Source organism: Megalops cyprinoides, chromosome 9 (genome assembly GCF_013368585.1).
Source record: "Megalops cyprinoides isolate fMegCyp1 chromosome 9, fMegCyp1.pri, whole genome shotgun sequence".
Classification (NCBI taxonomy): Eukaryota; Metazoa; Chordata; class Actinopteri; order Elopiformes; family Megalopidae; genus Megalops; species Megalops cyprinoides.
In genome coordinates, this window is record NC_050591.1 from 307059 (window position 1) to 323546 (window position 16488).

At 47.4% G+C, this 16488-nt stretch overlaps 1 protein-coding gene across 1 annotated transcript in view; it reads right to left on the bottom strand.

Annotated features, from left to right (window-relative positions):
* Window positions 1-247: 247 nt before the first annotated feature.
* ulk2 (unc-51 like autophagy activating kinase 2) overlaps window positions 248-16488 on the bottom strand; it is a 49347-nt gene continuing 33106 nt past the window's right edge. The window contains exons 12-27 of the mRNA XM_036537181.1: window positions 16235-16323; window positions 15726-15897; window positions 15407-15467; window positions 13124-13273; window positions 10306-10451; window positions 10143-10223; window positions 9087-9358; window positions 8424-8620; window positions 7812-7921; window positions 7484-7603; window positions 7170-7381; window positions 5133-5311; window positions 4733-4851; window positions 3313-3470; window positions 3079-3214; window positions 248-2632 (exon numbers count right to left, since the gene is read on the bottom strand). Of these exons, the coding sequence (XP_036393074.1) occupies window positions 2568-2632; window positions 3079-3214; window positions 3313-3470; window positions 4733-4851; window positions 5133-5311; window positions 7170-7381; window positions 7484-7603; window positions 7812-7921; window positions 8424-8620; window positions 9087-9358; window positions 10143-10223; window positions 10306-10451; window positions 13124-13273; window positions 15407-15467; window positions 15726-15897; window positions 16235-16323 (2267 nt within the window). The 3' untranslated portion in view covers window positions 248-2567. The remainder of the gene's footprint in view (window positions 2633-3078; window positions 3215-3312; window positions 3471-4732; window positions 4852-5132; window positions 5312-7169; window positions 7382-7483; window positions 7604-7811; window positions 7922-8423; window positions 8621-9086; window positions 9359-10142; window positions 10224-10305; window positions 10452-13123; window positions 13274-15406; window positions 15468-15725; window positions 15898-16234; window positions 16324-16488) is intronic.

Sequence of the window (16488 nt, forward strand, 5' to 3'; positions counted from 1 at the left end):
CTGATGTGCATCTTGCATAGTATTTTTTTTAGACAGAATTCATCTACGATAACTTTTTTAAGGTTTTGTTTTGCATAAACATGATATTCATGATATGACATGATATTCACTATTTCAGAAGTACCCTCTTACTTTATATTTTGTGTAAGCACATACAATGTGTAAGTGCGCAAACTGTAATGTAATATTTAGGCAAGGACCATGAGCAGCAGTTCCATTTTTTGCTTTTTTAATAAACAAAGGCTGCATTTCTGGAGTTCCAGAGAGAATGAAGCGATACCTTCAGTGAAACACACATATTGGTTAAACATTTACATTTTTCTTTTAAAAAATAGATGCATGGGAATTCAGTGTCATCGCATAAGCATTTCTGGGGGGCTGTAGACATGGCAAGTTGTGTGCATTCATTTTGAAAAAGGAGAGGCATTAATTAATTCTACGACTCTACAAGTATAAAGTGTGCTTAATACCAATGGTTATGACAGCTCAACTCCAGTACATAGTTTCTGTGAACTGATGTCGCGGGCAGGGGACGAGGCAAAGGGGTGGGGACAGGGGGAGTGTCGTTTGTCACTGCAGTGATATGCATGTATCAGATCTGTACAGAGCTAGATTTCCTCCCTCTGCTCTGCACAGAGAAGGCTCTGGGGAAGCGGAGTGCTCAAGGTGAGACGAAATGAAGAAATTACAGAAACTTCAGACTTTAGTAAAAGGAGCAGTACATCATCAAGTAGGGCCATTCATTGCTGTTGAACAGCAATACTGTTATTCACACTTACACAGCAAAAGAGAGACAGGGATGGCCTTCAGGCAGTAGGCTTTTTTACAAATGGCTCCTCCTTTAAACTGATTTCAGAACTGGCCTATCACATATGTCAACGGCGTGATATCACTAACACTGTTGGGAGCACAGCGACCTCACAGAGAAATCAGGCAAATCAGAGGGATGCCTGGGCTGAATCAGCCAATGGCATTTGGTTCCAGATTGCATTCCTACCTAACTGGAAAATGGCAGGGTTCTGTGGATGTATCAGGAGCGGCCTTCTTAGTGAGCAATTTAAAATTTGAGCTGCGGCCCTCTGGCAGGGTACAGGCAAAACATGTGGCAGTACAGACACTGGTGCCAAATCTCCATACAAAGCACACAGGCTTGTTGTGCTCACTGATCAACAAGTGGAGCATCCAATGGCATCGCTGTCTCCATTCCCACGCTGTGCTCTCACTCATTCATTCAGGGAAAAAAATCACATGCACAACATACAAATATTTACACTTTGCAAACATCAATTTTTCTTGAAAATTAGTTACTGTATTAATAAACATAAAAAGAAACTTTTTACAGATTATCTAGTAAAATGAAACTTAGGTAACTACTCAAGTAATTTGACCATTTTTCATTCAACTTGGTGGCAGGAGGCCCTGGATAACTGTGGGATCGGGAGTCTGCAGTCTGGGGGTGAACAGAGAGTCTGTCTGTGACGTGTGACATTCCTTGCCTTCTGTTGCCTTGGTGATCAAAGATTCCCAAAGACTTGCGGGGGAGGAGACGACCAACCTCTGTTCACCATTTGCTCCCCAGTCCAGCAGCTCCTACAGTCAGTGTGGAGGTCATACAGTAATGAAGGGGAGTCAGCCCTAGTTTAGCTGGGCTGAGCCAAGTCAAGCCAAGCCAAGCCAAGCCAAACCATATGGGGATCGGAGAAGTCAACGAATGGGACAAGAAAGTGTCCTGTGCACCTTCTGGTGGCCTCGGAATTTCTGTTCACAACCCGACAAGTGTCACTGTCACCACTCTGTCAGTAAAGTGCTTCTGCTAATAATCAAAAAGAACTAATTACACCTCTACAGGTTCCTTTGATCTTCACACTGCATTGTTGTGTGCTGTGTGCATACACAAGTGTGTGTGTGTGTGTGTATGTATTCCGCTTTCTTGGATTAGGGTAAGGATAACACAAAGCACTTTATCCCCTCCCTTCTCCATGTCACACCATGTTGTACAGGCAGGACACACGGCATCCTCCATAAAAGGAATTTTCCACAACCAATAAATAACTGCAACAGCAAAAACACAGTAAAAACTTAATTACATTTAGTTCAGCCATTTGCTCTTAAAAAGTTGACACCCCTTCCAGAAAGTTCTGTATGTGAGCCAGAGTTCAGAGAGCTCAGCTTCCTGTCTGATGGGGTTTTTTTTGTAACTAAAGAGGAAGCTGTAATCTGGTTTTGTAATTTCTTTCCCTGTGTGAGTTAGAAACCCTGTCGATCTTAGAGAAGAGGCATCATTTCCTGTCCATGCTTTCAGTTTTCTTCATCTTCATCATCATCTTCATAATCATCATCTTTGGTAATGAATATGTGCATCTCTCCTGCCCTTGCATTCAGTCCATAATGCAAAAGGGAATAATACTATTTGTATTTGTGAGCTTTTCATAAAAAATTAAAGTGCATGGGTTGCTACGGGAGAGAAGGTGGGGTGCGTGGATCCTGTTGTCCTCCTGTTCTTCCTCAGATTCGGTACACTCCCTGCTGCAGGGAGCAGGTGGTCCCTCGGTGGGCATGGCTGTGGCCTATTCGTACAGTGTCACGGTGCAGTAACACAGGGAGGAGATTCGCCGCTCCACACTGGCCTTATCTGCACAACAGACACATGGCAGAGAGTCAGTGCTGACTGCCTGCATCACTGACAGCAAACACACCGACAATGTAAAGAGACAGCTGTACTAACACAAAACACACTATGTGTTAAGCATACACAGTCAGCAGTACTGACGCCAAACACTGACCATGTGTTAAGTACAAAGAGAAAGCAGCACTGACACCAAACACTGACCCATGTGTCAAACACACTGACAAATAGTAGTACTGACACCATTTGTAGAACACAGAAACAGTTCTGACACCATGTGTTGAGCACAGAGAAACAGCAGTACTTACACCATGTGTCAGACACGCAGAGAAACAGTAGTACTGACACCGTGTCTTGAGCACAGAGAAACAGCAATACTGACACCATGTGTTGATCACAGAGACAGCAATACTGACACCAAGTAGTGAGCAGATGTGGGGAGGAACACTCACACTTGTTGACATTCTCAATGTCCACGGGGTCCTGCAGGATCTTGGACAGTCCCTCCAGGAGCATGGCGGCTTTGTTGTAACGGTAGGCAATATCCTCTGTTTGCTGGAACATCTCGTCCAGTGCTGCCGTCTGCACCTGCCGGGGGGAGGGGGGCAGAGAGGGCACATGGTCAGAGCACCCATAGGGTGGCGGGGAAGTGCGGGGAGGGGCAGGGCTCGGCGTCGCTTGCTCACCATCTCCACGGCGTGGTTGTAGATGAGCTTCTCTGCTGTCACGCTGTTGATCTCGTCCACGAAGCGCTGCTTGTCAGAGAAGAAGTGGTGCAGCCGGTCGGTGAGGCGGCGGCAAAGGGAAATGCAGCTCTTGTAGCGGTCGTTCAGGCTCCGCACCACTGCGGGAGCAGCACGGTCAGAAACTGCCACTATACATGTGAAGTGACGTGCGTTCAAGGTAGGCAGGGTAGGCAGTGCCTCACCTTATCATAGCTAGTACTTTAATTTATTATATATATATATATATATATATATATATATATAAAAATAATTTTTTATTTATTTTATTATTTATATACTTTAATGTGTTTAAATGTCGTAAAAATGAAAATAAAAACATTCTGGCCCAGGCTGAGGCAGAGTCTCCTTGTGCCTCTGTCCGCCTTGAGAATAACAGCAAACAGTTACGTAGTTTTGCACATGCGTACTGTCGTCTTACAGTGTCTTCAATGATCAACCTTGAGGCACTGTCCTATGCTGCTTCTCAGGTCTTTTTTTGTATTGACAGTTTAGGTGCATCCCACTTGCCGTACAATGATGTCCCCTGCTGTTTGATCAAAAAGTGCGCTAAATGTAAGCAAACAGTCTGTCGTTTCACTTGTCACGCTCAATATAGATTCCATCACTTACCTTAAACGATTTGCTACACTGACATTTGAAGAGAAAAAAATGTCATTTTTAATGGAACGCCAACACCTGAACTGAAAGCTTTAACCCAAAGAAAGGGGCAGAAGATTATACGAATATTTAATACGGAATGGTACCAAAAGAAGGACTGGCTGTGTGGTTGTAGTCAGGCTAACAAGCTCTTCTGCTACCCTTGCTTACTCTTCTCTAGCTCTGATAGCGTGTGGGTGAAACGGGGGGTACAGTGACTTAAACAACTTGCCAAGGGCTTTAGAAAAGCATGAAAAATCGTCAGCTCACATCCACTCACAAATTGCACTGAAAACATTCGGTAAGAGCCGTATAGACATGGCCCTGGATGAGCAGCGTAGGCTACTTCTCCCTTAAAGATGTCGGAGTAATTCACTCTCTCTCTCTCTCTCTCTCTCTCTGTTTGGGTCAATAATGAACATTTTGGTGTGTTGCTGCTATGGTGTCATTTTGTCTTTAAAGCAAGCTATGTTATTCTTTTGTAAACTTTTGATAAATCTGCTGCGTTAATTGACTACATGCTTATAATAATACATTGCCTCACCATCCATGGACCTCACCGCATGTTACTGGCAACGTGGTCCACAAGACCCTCTCAAGGGTGCTGAACACAGAGAAGTCTGGCCCAGATTATCAGGTAGACTCACTTTTCACCCAAATAAGCACAGAGACCCAGTTTGGCTCAAATAAACACATCTAGTTTGGCCCAGATACAGAGACTCACCCTGCTTGACGGCAGTGGAGGGGTTGAGTTTGGCTGATTTGATCTGAGCCTTAGCCAGATGCAGGGAGGAGGCCAGCAGCTGAGCAGCCTTCATGTACAGAACCAACTGCTCCACCTGCCTGTAGGGGGCAGCACAGTGCACACTTAAAAATATCACAGTCACGAGTCATAACAGCCAGTGTTTGTTACTGTGATTTTTCTGTGCTTTTTCACACAGCCAGCAAGTTGCATTTTAAAGTGAGGTGGGGGAGGGGTATGTATTTATATGTGGTGGGGACGTGTTAGTCTGAGATGATGGGCGTGGCAGTGTACTGTGGAAGTGCCGTTTCATTGCTGTGGGGTGCGATTCAGTGTGATTTGGGGGTATTTCTGTGTAGTGGGAGCAGGGCACCTCACTCACCCCCACTCTCTGCTGAGCTGGCTGATCTGGTCCACCACCACGCTCTCCTGGGGGGGGTAGAGGGAGGCCACAGACACGCCCAGGTCGGCCCCGCCTGCGCGCACGGCGGCGATCTCCAGCACACAGTCGGTGAAAGACAGCATCATACGCAGGTGCATCAATGTGTCTGTGTGTTCCCGCTGCGCACAGAGACAGACAGCACTACTGAATGTGCATTCGCACCCCCTGGTGGTGGACCACCCACCATATCCGCACAAAAATGAGTCTATCGCATCTATCACATGGTCTATCACAGCTATCACAAGTGATGTCATCAATCTCAAAGTTTCCTATGGCCATGCACGCAGCTGTTTCTGACATCACTCTTTATCCCATCTACCATACTTCTGCTATGGCCACTGGGGGGCGCCATCTTCCTCTTACAGTTGTGCTCAAAAGCTTGCATACTCTGAAAGAAATTGTTAAACATTATTTGGAAAATATGACAGATAATGCAAAAGAATTTTTTCTTATTTAAGGATAGTGGTCACGTGACGTCTTTTATTATCACATAGTTGTTTGACTCCTTTTTAAATCATAATGATAACTGAAATCACCCAAACAGCCCTGATCAAAAGTTCACATATCCTTGAATGTTTGGCCACATTATAAACACACAGGTTGACACACAGGTTTAAATGGCTATTAAAGGGAAATTCCCACACCTGTGACTCATTGTAATTGTAATTAGTGTCTGTGCATAAATAGTCAGTGAGTTTCTCAGCTCATGAGGTGATGCACTGACTTGGCTGTATACTGCACCATGGGGAAGACAAAAGAACTGCCAATGGACCTGCGTACTAAGGTAGTTGAACTTTATAAAGCAGGAAAAGGATATAAAAAGATATCTAAACACTTGAAAATGCCAGTCAGTACTGTTCAAACCCTGATAAAGAGGTGGAAAATAAGAAGTTCTGTTGATACTAAGCCACGGTCAGGTAGACCAAGAAAGATTTCACCCACTACTGCCAGAAGAATTGTTCGGGATGCAAAGAAAAACCCACAAACAACTTCGAGAGAAATACAGGCTGCTCTGGAAAAAAGTGGTGTTGTTGTTTCAAGGAGCACAATAAGGAGGTACTTGAACACAAGTGACCTGCATGGTCGAGTTGCCAGAAGAAAGCCGTTACTGCACCCAAGCCACAAAAAGGCCCGCTTACAGTACGCCAGACAACACCTAGACAAGCCTCACAGCTTCTGGAGCACAGTCATTTGGAGTGATGAGACCAAAATTGAACTTTATAGTCACAACCATAAACGCTATGTTTAGAGAGGAGTCAACACGGCTTACGGTGAAAAGTACACCATCCCCACTGTAAAGCATGGTGGTGGATCTCTTATGTTTTGGGGCTGTGTGAGCTCCAGTGGCACAGGGAAGTCAAAATTGATGGAAGATGAATGCAGCATGTTATCAGAAAATACTGGCAGACAATTTGCATTCTACAGCACGGAAGCTGCGTGTGGGACGCTCTTGGATGTTCCAACATGACAATGATCCGAAGCACAAGGCCAAGTTGACCCTCCAATGGCTACAGCAGAAAAAGGTGAAGGTTCTGGAGTAGCCACCACAGTCTCCTGACCTCAACATCATTGAGCCACTTTGGGGAGATCTGAAACGTGCAGTTCATGCAAGACAACCTAAAAATGTACAGGAACTGGAAGCATTTTGCCGAGAAGAATGGGCAGCTATACCACCTGAGAGAATTAAGGACCTCACTTACAATTATTACAAAAGACTGCATGCCATGCTAGAGGGGGCAATATACGGTATTAAGAACTAAAAGTATGCAAACTTTTGAACAGGGATTATTTCCTCATTTTCTTTATTGTCATGTTTTGTTTGATGATTGTGCCATTCTGTTATGCCTTACATATGAACTTGAGTCCTATAAGAAATAAAATACATGTGTTTTGCCTTCTCACTCATGTTTTCTTTAAAAAATGGTACACATCTTGCAAATTCTCCCAAGGTATTCAAACTTTTGAGCACAACTGTACCTCCATGAGCGTCTCCTCTGGCAGCTCAGGGGCCTCAAACGTGATGAAGCCCTCCAGGCTTGGGGGGGAGGTGCCGTAAGGGATATAGCGCAGGCTGCTTGGCCCCGCCTCCGCCCCAGGGGGGGAAACGCCGATTGCCATTCCGGGAGGGGAGCCCATGTGCACGCGGCCGCTCGTGGAACACAGTGAACCAGCAGAACTGTTGGACCCCACTGCACACAGACAGCAAAAGGGGAAGGGGTTAACATGGCCATAGGGGGACTTCCAAGTGGGCAGGCAAGATGGGGGAAAGGTGTGACAACGAGGCCCCTCACCTGAGGTGGTTCGAGGCCGGGAGCCCATGTGACTGCAGGTGGGCGGAGTGCTGCTGTTTGGGGGGGAGCCCACGGTGAAGAGCACGGTGCGGGGACTTGCCCCATTGGTTCCTGCAGGGGCTGGGGAAGCACACATAGGCGTCACTCACCATCTCAGCAAATCAGCTTACAAGCTCACACACAAGCAGCCAATCTTTTATGCGGCATTCATGCTTGGTAGACACTCTTGTCTGTAGGAATAGTGCCGTTTTCTCTGGTTGGATAATAGGTATATGCATGAGTATTTCGGCCCCATAAGGAAAATTCTGTGGGCAGGAAGGGGAAGTACCTGTGTCCATGGGTCTCTCAGTATTCAGGCTATCAGTGCTTCCCTGGTACGCCTGTCCACCCAGAGTGATCCTGACTGGCTGCTCAGAGAGCCGGCCAGTGCTGACCGACCTGTGGGAGGCAAGGAGGGATGGAAAGAAAGAGAGAAAATATTAAAAACCGCATGAAAAGTATTTCCCAACACGAAAAATATATACCCTCCTTTGACACATACAAAAAAAATCCCCAACCTACTGGGAGAGAAGGAAAACACACTCATCTAGCAGTTAAATGTTTCCTCCCACTATGACCTGAGGCAGAGTGGGTACACAAACATGAATTAATTATTATTTTAAATTGAAGGGAATGGAAAGGATGTGAGAGAGACAACTCACAACGTGTGCATGCATGTGCATGTGTATGGATGTCGCAGGGTAGAGACAGCGAAAAAGACATGGAGAAAGCGAGAAACAAAGAGAGACATTTATTTTACATTTATTTACACAGACGGGAGACAGAATTACTGGTTGAGGGAATTAGGTTGTGATGTCGCTGAAAGAATAAGCTGAGGTATTCTGCCAGTGCTGTGGGGTTGATGGGATGGCATTTCAGACAGCTGGAGTTAGGGTCCTACCTGCCAAAAGTGGTCCTGCTAGCCTCTGGGCCAGACTGGCGGGTGCTGGGATAGGCCGTGCAGTGGTGGGCGCAAATATCCCGGGCATCGCTCAGGGCTTTGCTGGGGGGAGGGCTGTCCGCTACGCCCTGTGGAGACGCTAAGGCCAGCAGGTTGCAGGACGCCTGTGTCTTTGGAATTTTGAAAGGTGCAGTCGTCTGGATGGGACATGACACAAAACATGGTTCAGTTCTGCAGTCATGTGGACCAAAACCAACCAGAACAGCCCAAAACCAACTGCGATTAACTTCAGTTTTGTTGACAAGAAACCTCAGGACAGAAACACAAGCATTACACTACACTAAGTAGCAGACTCTCTTATACAGAGCAACTTATTATGTTACAATATCCTTTTATACATCTGGATATTTACTGAGGCAATTATGAGTGAAGTACTTTTCTCAGGTACAACAGCAGTGCCTCAGTGGGGGATCAAACCGAGAACCTTTGGGTTAGGGGGCCTGCTCTTTACCTTTACACCTCACTGCTGCCACAATCAAAGCCACTGGCCAGTGGTCAGTGGTCATAAAACTTTGACTGTGCCATCACTACCTGTGGTCAGTTAAGAAAAATGTGGCCCTAAACTAACCACACAAATGGCTCAAAAATCTATCTGGGCTGTACCTTGGTGGGAGAGCCAATAATAGTGGGCAAAGGAGACTTCTGCAGCCAATCGGAGGAGCGTGGGGAAGAGCCCAGGTGCTTAGTAGGGGAGGTGCCCAGGCTGCCGGGCCGGCTGAGCTGCGGCGAGTGGCTGCTGGGGTGAGCGGAGCTTGTGGGGTGCACGGGGTCGGACAGCTGCTTGTGTAGCTTCTGTTTGGTCTGGTAAACATCCGTCAGGGTGGGGGCGCTTTGAAGGCGGGCCCCCAGCAATTGCGACGACGGCACAGGCGAGCCTGACCACAGAGGACACAGACACTGGGCTATTAACCAATCAATAACCGATCAACAATTGCATAACTAATAACCCAACATTCCTGAACAGAAACAGAGATCCAGAGGTCAAGAACAGCTCTGCTCATCCAACATGGTTACACAAGCAAACCCCACCCTCCCAGCTTACTTTCCACTGCTGATAGCAATATGTAATGCCCACAATGCTGCCACTAGATGCCACTATATTTCGAACGGGATAGCTAACAGTCTCAAGGAAATATCCCAGGAAAGGCCATTGGGTTCATGTTTTTCTGTACATGCCTATTCAGTGCTCATCTCAAAACAACCCTGAGACAGTGACTGTCCAGGCCTACATTTTGAATGCATCAAAACAAAACAAAAAGGTAAATTTGCAGGTCACACAGTGTCCGGGATAGAGCATCATGTGTACAGTACTGTTTAGATTTCAGCCGTTAACATCCTTACCATCACAATAGGGAGGAGGAGAGTAGGGAACTGAATGTGTGTGTGTGTGTGTGTGTGTGTGTGTATGAGCATTTGAGTGTCTTGGTAAATATGTATGTGTATGTGTCCGAGTGCATGCACGTGTTTGTGTGTGACTGTGTGTATGTCTATGAGTGTGTATGAGTGTAAGTGTGTGTATGTATGCATGTTTGTGTTTATATATGACTGTGCATGTACATGAGTGTAGATGTATGAGTGTGTGTGCATGAATGTGAGTAGATTAGTGTGGATGCGTGTGTGCGTGTATGAGAGTGTGTATGTGTATGCATGTACACTTGCCTCCAGTGGAGCTGCGGCTGCGTAATTCGTGTCCCTGGTGCCCACAGCAGCACTGGCCCAGCTGTTCTGGGACGATTCCCACTGCAAGAGAGAAGATGTCAGTCAGAGCCCCGTCCCTTCGCCTGAGCTCTGCCCTCACAAAGAGACACGCGCAGTGCCTTACCCAGTGGCGAGGGTGAGTACGGCCGGGATGACCCTGTAGACAGGCGTCTCCCCAGGGCATGCGCCATCTCTGCGGAGCTGGGTGACCCCGAGCCTCCTTTGGGGAACCCCATGGGACTGGTGTTGGACCGCCGCACTGTACCTGACCTACAGAGACAGTGACATCACACACCCTATGACATCATGAGATCACATTGCACATCAAGCCATGACATCATGTCCCACATCACACTGTACATTACACTGCGACACCCCTTTCACACTCTACTGGTCACAAATAACTGTGTGCTCCCCCTCCCACCCACAATGAGGAGGGGGAGGTTAGAAGAAAACTAAACACACACACAGGAGCACAGAAGCACACACACACCCAGGGGCACAGAAGCACACACACACCCAGGGGCACAGAAGCACACACACACCCAGAGGCACAGAAGCACACACACCCAAGGACACAAAAACAGACACAGAGAGTCTTTCTCTTGCATGTGCTCACATGCGTGCACGCACTGTGACGGAGAAAGAATTCTCCGCACAAACGGGCGCATCCGCCTCGCTATGAGGAAGCGGGGGGCTGCGACAATACGTGTGTTTTGTACAATGTTTAAATATACACGGACTCGGGTTAAATGGCTTCGGTTTATTTATGCAGCTAGTGAGATGTGTTCAGTCTTGCAAGAGGAAAGAAGTCTGTTACCATTATATGCAGGATGGCTACAGCCATATATGTTGGGGTTGTTTGTTGTTTGGATTTGTTAAAACTTTAGCGAACACAAGCGTTGTTTCGGGTGCACACGAAACAGGCGATCGGGTTTGCTAATTTGACAGACAGCAATTATAATTGTCACTTTGGAACAAATGTGATAAATGCAATTAAGTCTGAAATGACTCACCTGTGGGTTAGAGCTGCTACCGGGAACGGGCAAAAGGAGTGCGTACACGGAGTAGGGGAATTATATAGTCTTATGGGTAGCGTAGTTCCCATGTGTTGAAACGTGGAAGGGGGAGAATGTGCTGCCGATGTAAATTTTATGCAGCAGTCTGTTTAATTAGAACAAAACATGTGGGTTTGTCAATGGAATGTGTGTACTTCATTGTGGGATGAATTGTTCTTATAACTTTGTCAATTTATTTCTGTAAATTGATTTTAATATTTTGACCCAGGTAATGGGTTAGTCCAGGGTGGGGCTCAGGCTATTTAAGCCCCAGGTTCTGTCATCTGGGAAAAGAAGGCGGTAGGAGAGTATAAACTCTGTGAGCCTGTGAAGGAGGGAGACACCTGGGAATAATTGCCCGGTGTTGTTTATTTTTGTAAATAGTTTAAATTTTCCTTATTGTATAGCACAATTAAACGTCTTGTCTTCGTTCACCCCAATCTCTGTTGTCGTCACCTGTTTGCCGCTCGCCGTCCCGTTACACGCACACACACACACGCATGCACACAGCCCATATTCCATCCCTTGTTTATCTCGCTTTAAACTTCCTGGTAATTACATGATCCTGTTTTCATGCAGCCAGCAGACGTCCCAGGCTTAAATATAGCTACACTTCCACGTAATCCCTGTCTGGATTAGTGCAGCCTCTTGGCTTTAAAGATACATTAACCCGGTAGATAAAACTACTCAAACACCAGCCTCCTGAGACCTTTCCACATAACTTACATACCCTGAAAGCTGTCAGCACACAATCATATTTACCAGAAGCACAGCATCATAAAAATATACTTTCAGCATCACACAATGGGGTGTGTGATGTGAATGGGGTCGTGAGGGAAATTATGTACTTTACTTGTACTGTACTCTCTGGGTGCATTTCTATTTCAGACGCACACACACACACACACATATTCCCACACACACACACCTGCTGCTTTCAATCACAGCATGGTTAACACCTCCTGTTATGTGTTTGTACACATACTCTTACTAGGGCAAGGCCTAGACGTCCAAACACAGCACTTAATTTCAGACTGTGCGCACAGTGCTGTTGAGATCTGTACTCTGGGAGGTTAAAGTTCACTTTGGACAGCTGCGTAGCCATAAACACTTTTGTCTTTGTTTTATCTCTCTGACCTGAAAAGAAAGTAAACTTCAACATGCCACCTTGTTCCAGGAGCATCAGAGGCATGGCACGCCTTTTACTGCCCAACTAAGCACTCTGCTAATGTTCCTTGCTGTGACACTGGAAGGAACCGGGCTTTGGCCACCAGGACAGCTGAACTCTGCCGCTCTCCCCCTGCAGGGAAGTAAGGAAGTGGGACAACCTATTGGGGGAAGGGGGGAGGGTGAAGGTGCAAACTAACCAATCAGATCTCTGGGTGGCCCCGTGCCAGGCCCTGCCAGTGCTGTTGCCCAAGGCTCTCCTGCCAATAATGCTAAAAGAATCCCATCAAACGTGCCCTTTGTCTCGGCACTGCTTTCCGAGAAGCCTGACGCCCAGCCAATGGGGGACACACAAGTTAAAACAGCCGTGGTAAGTGCCAGACCCCCTCTAACTATTAAGGCTGAAAACCTGCAAACTCTGAGCAGGGAGGTTTCAGCGAACCCCTGCCAGCAGAGAGGTCTGCGAGACAAGTTTCAAACAGGACCTGCTACAAACAGCTGATGCAATAATGAGTGAGAACTTCATTAGACTGCAGAGAAGCTGCTGAGGAAACTGCCAGACCCATTTAACCCTTAAACAAACACACTGGAAAAAGTAAAGTAAACAATCTGGCAAGGACCTACTCCGTTTTTGCTGAACCCCCAATGGCAGAATGGTGTACTAGATGCACTGCCCCTTCACACACAACGCACACACAAACACACGCTCAGCCTTACCTGGGGGAACCGTACACTGTTGTAGTGGGGCTGCTGGACAGGTTCTGCTTGATCCGCTGGTAATTGCGGACCTGGGTGGGCACGGGTATGGGCGTGGTTTCCGCACGCGGTGATACCATGGGCGTCTGCCCAGCACTGGGCTGGGGCGGGCTGGGGATGCAAAAGAGAAGGCGTGAGATCCTCCCTGTGCACCTCTCACTCAGCTGGACCATCTCCCCTCCGGCAACACAGCCCTCCCTTGGCTTCAAAAAACCAGCCCTTTCACAGATATAGCCTCCCCTTCACACAAAGTTTCCCTGCACCCAGTCTCCACGGCGGAAAACGAACTTTCGAAGCCTCTCGAAGTTCTTTGTTTTTGTTGCGGGCTCTCTCACTCTCTCTCTCTCTCTTTTTCTTTCTCAGCAGAGGCTGACAAGTAACTGAAAACTGATCCAGTCACCCGGCTGGCTTGGCAACTCACATGAGGGGAGGGGCCAGCATGTAAACAGAAGAAGCACCGGCCTATCACCAGAGCTGCCTGTCCCAGTGGGTGGGAACAGGGGCCATGAGCCAGGCCAATGGCAGGCGGTGGCCCCTCCCTCCACACGGCACATAAACAGAGCAGGGCTCTTTCTTTTGCTGTCTCTCTCGCTCCCTTTGTTTTTGCCACACTGGAACAGAATGTCTCAGGGCATAAGTCATGTGACGGGCTATCCGCAGGGGGTGTGCATGGACAGAGGGGAGGAGCTGTGAGCTGGCCGGGGGGTGGGGGGGTGGGGGGGGTGGGGGGGGTGGGGGCACTTACGATAAACTTAACAAAGACTGTTAGGAGTGGGAGTTATGTAACATGGATGTGGGGATGGGGAAGGGCCCCTTAGAAACAAGGCATACACATGAGGAAAGTAAATTTTTCAGCACAGCTCAGTACAAGAACAATTTCTAAGAAGGAGAAAAAATAAACAGCACAGATTGTACCGGTGTTAACGACTGTCCTGTCTGTGAGGGGCCACAGGCAAACTGCGAGGGAGGAATTGTTGGGAGAGCCAGGGCTGGGTTCCAAAGCATAGTGTTTATGGCTGGGTGTGTATCACTGTTGACCTGGATTTCTGTGAGTGGCAGTGCTCTGGACACACACTGGAGAATCAATAAAGCACACAGGGCAGGAGAACTGAGAAGATGGTGGTGACATGTGTGCAAATGTGATGTTGGCAAGGTCAGATCCATCACCTCCCCCAACGCACCCCGTGATGACCACCTCACATAGCATGCTCCCCAATCATCACCACCCCACTCTCCAGTTCAGTTCAGGTTTTAGACTCCTCGAGCATATGTACCATAGGAGGATATGTATTATGAATACTTGTTAATGAAGGGGGTGATTTGTTCCATACATAGAGTAACCGCGGGTTTAGTATTTGAACAAGCATTTATGTGTATGGGACGGTAATTCTGTTACAAATGCATTTAATGTGTAAAATGGGAGTGTGGATGGGTTCAATGCCCTGCTGCCAGCGAGCAAGGAGTACTGCCTGCCGTGTGCATTGGAAACTGCAGGCCACGCATCTAGGACCAGACGGGTCTTGTACTCTTGCCCTCAAAAAATGTAGTCAGTCTCCTCCAAGTGAGAGGGGCAATGAGGGTATGAAATCACAACAGAAACAAAAACAACCCCAGAGAGCAGGGCTGAGGAGGGGGTGGGGGGCTGATATCTGATCACCTCCGATCCTTAAATCAAGTAAAACGCACTGCCACAGAGGTCCGGAAAGATAAGAGGGTTGAACTGGGCCCCACCAAGCTCAGCAGTCTGAGAGGAGGGCCTCTTGCCTACTGTGTGGAACCTAATGGTCGCTTGCTGTTTGTGGCTGGTTTTGCACAGGTCCTGTGTACGCTCTCTTCACTTTCCAAACCCAGGACAGATGGCAGGCCAGACAGCCAAATCCCTCTGAAATGTTTGTACAACCAATTAATCCAAGCACACGTCATAGCCAGGCAAATGCTACGCTGTGTGTGTGTGTGTGTGTGTGTGTGTGTGTGTGTGTGAGTGTGCGCAGCTGTGCATATAAAACAAAGTATGACGGTTTCTGACACTTGAGTGGCTGTAGTTCTGTAACGTGGCTGCGGCTCTGTAATGTGCCAGTGGTTGCGTAATGCAGCTGTGGTTCTGTAATGTGGGTATGGGTCTATAATATGGGCTGTGATTCTGTAATGGGATTGCGGTTCTGTAATGGGACTGTGTTTCTGGAATGTGGGTGTGACTGTGTAATGTGTGTACTGGTATGGGTATCTCAGCGCCCTCTCACTCACCCCCCACACAGCAGGAACTCGCTGGATGGACGTCTTCCTGTGGCCCCCATTGGCAGGTCATCTAAACGGGGGGGGGGGTTGTGAGCTCACAGAATCATTGCACTTTGTAAACAGTGAGTCAAATGCAAGCACACAAAGCAAAGAAAACAACATGTTCTCTTCATACGTTTGTTCTCCTTGCATGTACAGAGGCAGCGTACAGAGAGTGACGGAAAAAAACTCAGACCCATACTGTGTACACACGCATACACACACACAGACACACAGAAATGGACACACACACGGGAACACACAAACAGAGACACACACATACACTCACAGGATTGTTCTGCAGATAGGTGAGGCACAAGCACAAAATCGTCTGTGTCACAGGAGGAGTTCTTGCTGCTGGTACTGCCGCCAGACTCCTTGGACAGCTGTAGGTAGTTTGGGGGGCCGAGGGGGGGTGAGGCAAGCACGTCTTCAGGCAGGGTCTGCATGTCTGGCAGAGACTGGGGGAAGAGGTACAGGGGTTAGGGAGTTAAGAAGAGTCTACCCACACCACTGGATCCACGTTGCAGTGGCACAGCCTTCATGAATTTACATAGTATTTGCATTGGATTTGAACATTACGTACTAATCTAAAACACCTGCATCTTTCCTCCACCTTGCTGTACTTCCTTTAAAATGTTAATCCAGTGTTATTGTAGCAGTGTGCTGTCAGAGGAAACTCTGCAGTATTACTGTAAAAGTGTGCTATCAAACAGAACTCTGTAGTGTTACTGTTGCAGTGTGAGACAAAACTCAGTGCAGTACTACTGTAGTAGTGTGCTGTGAGACAGAACTCACCGGAGGAGATACGTAACGACAGGAAGGAGAGCTGCCACATGAGCTATCTGAAACAGAGCCAGGACAGCTGGGAACAGGCACTGGGCAAGCTGGTGAAACAAAACACATGCTCAACATTGAAATCCATTTAAGTGTACCTTACTGTGTATGAGTCCCTTACCTTCCCTTTCCCAAAACACACTAACACATATGGACAGTCTCCTCATAAATGTTCATGTGTAAGGGTCTAAAAATTAGCACTGGTGCTTACTAGA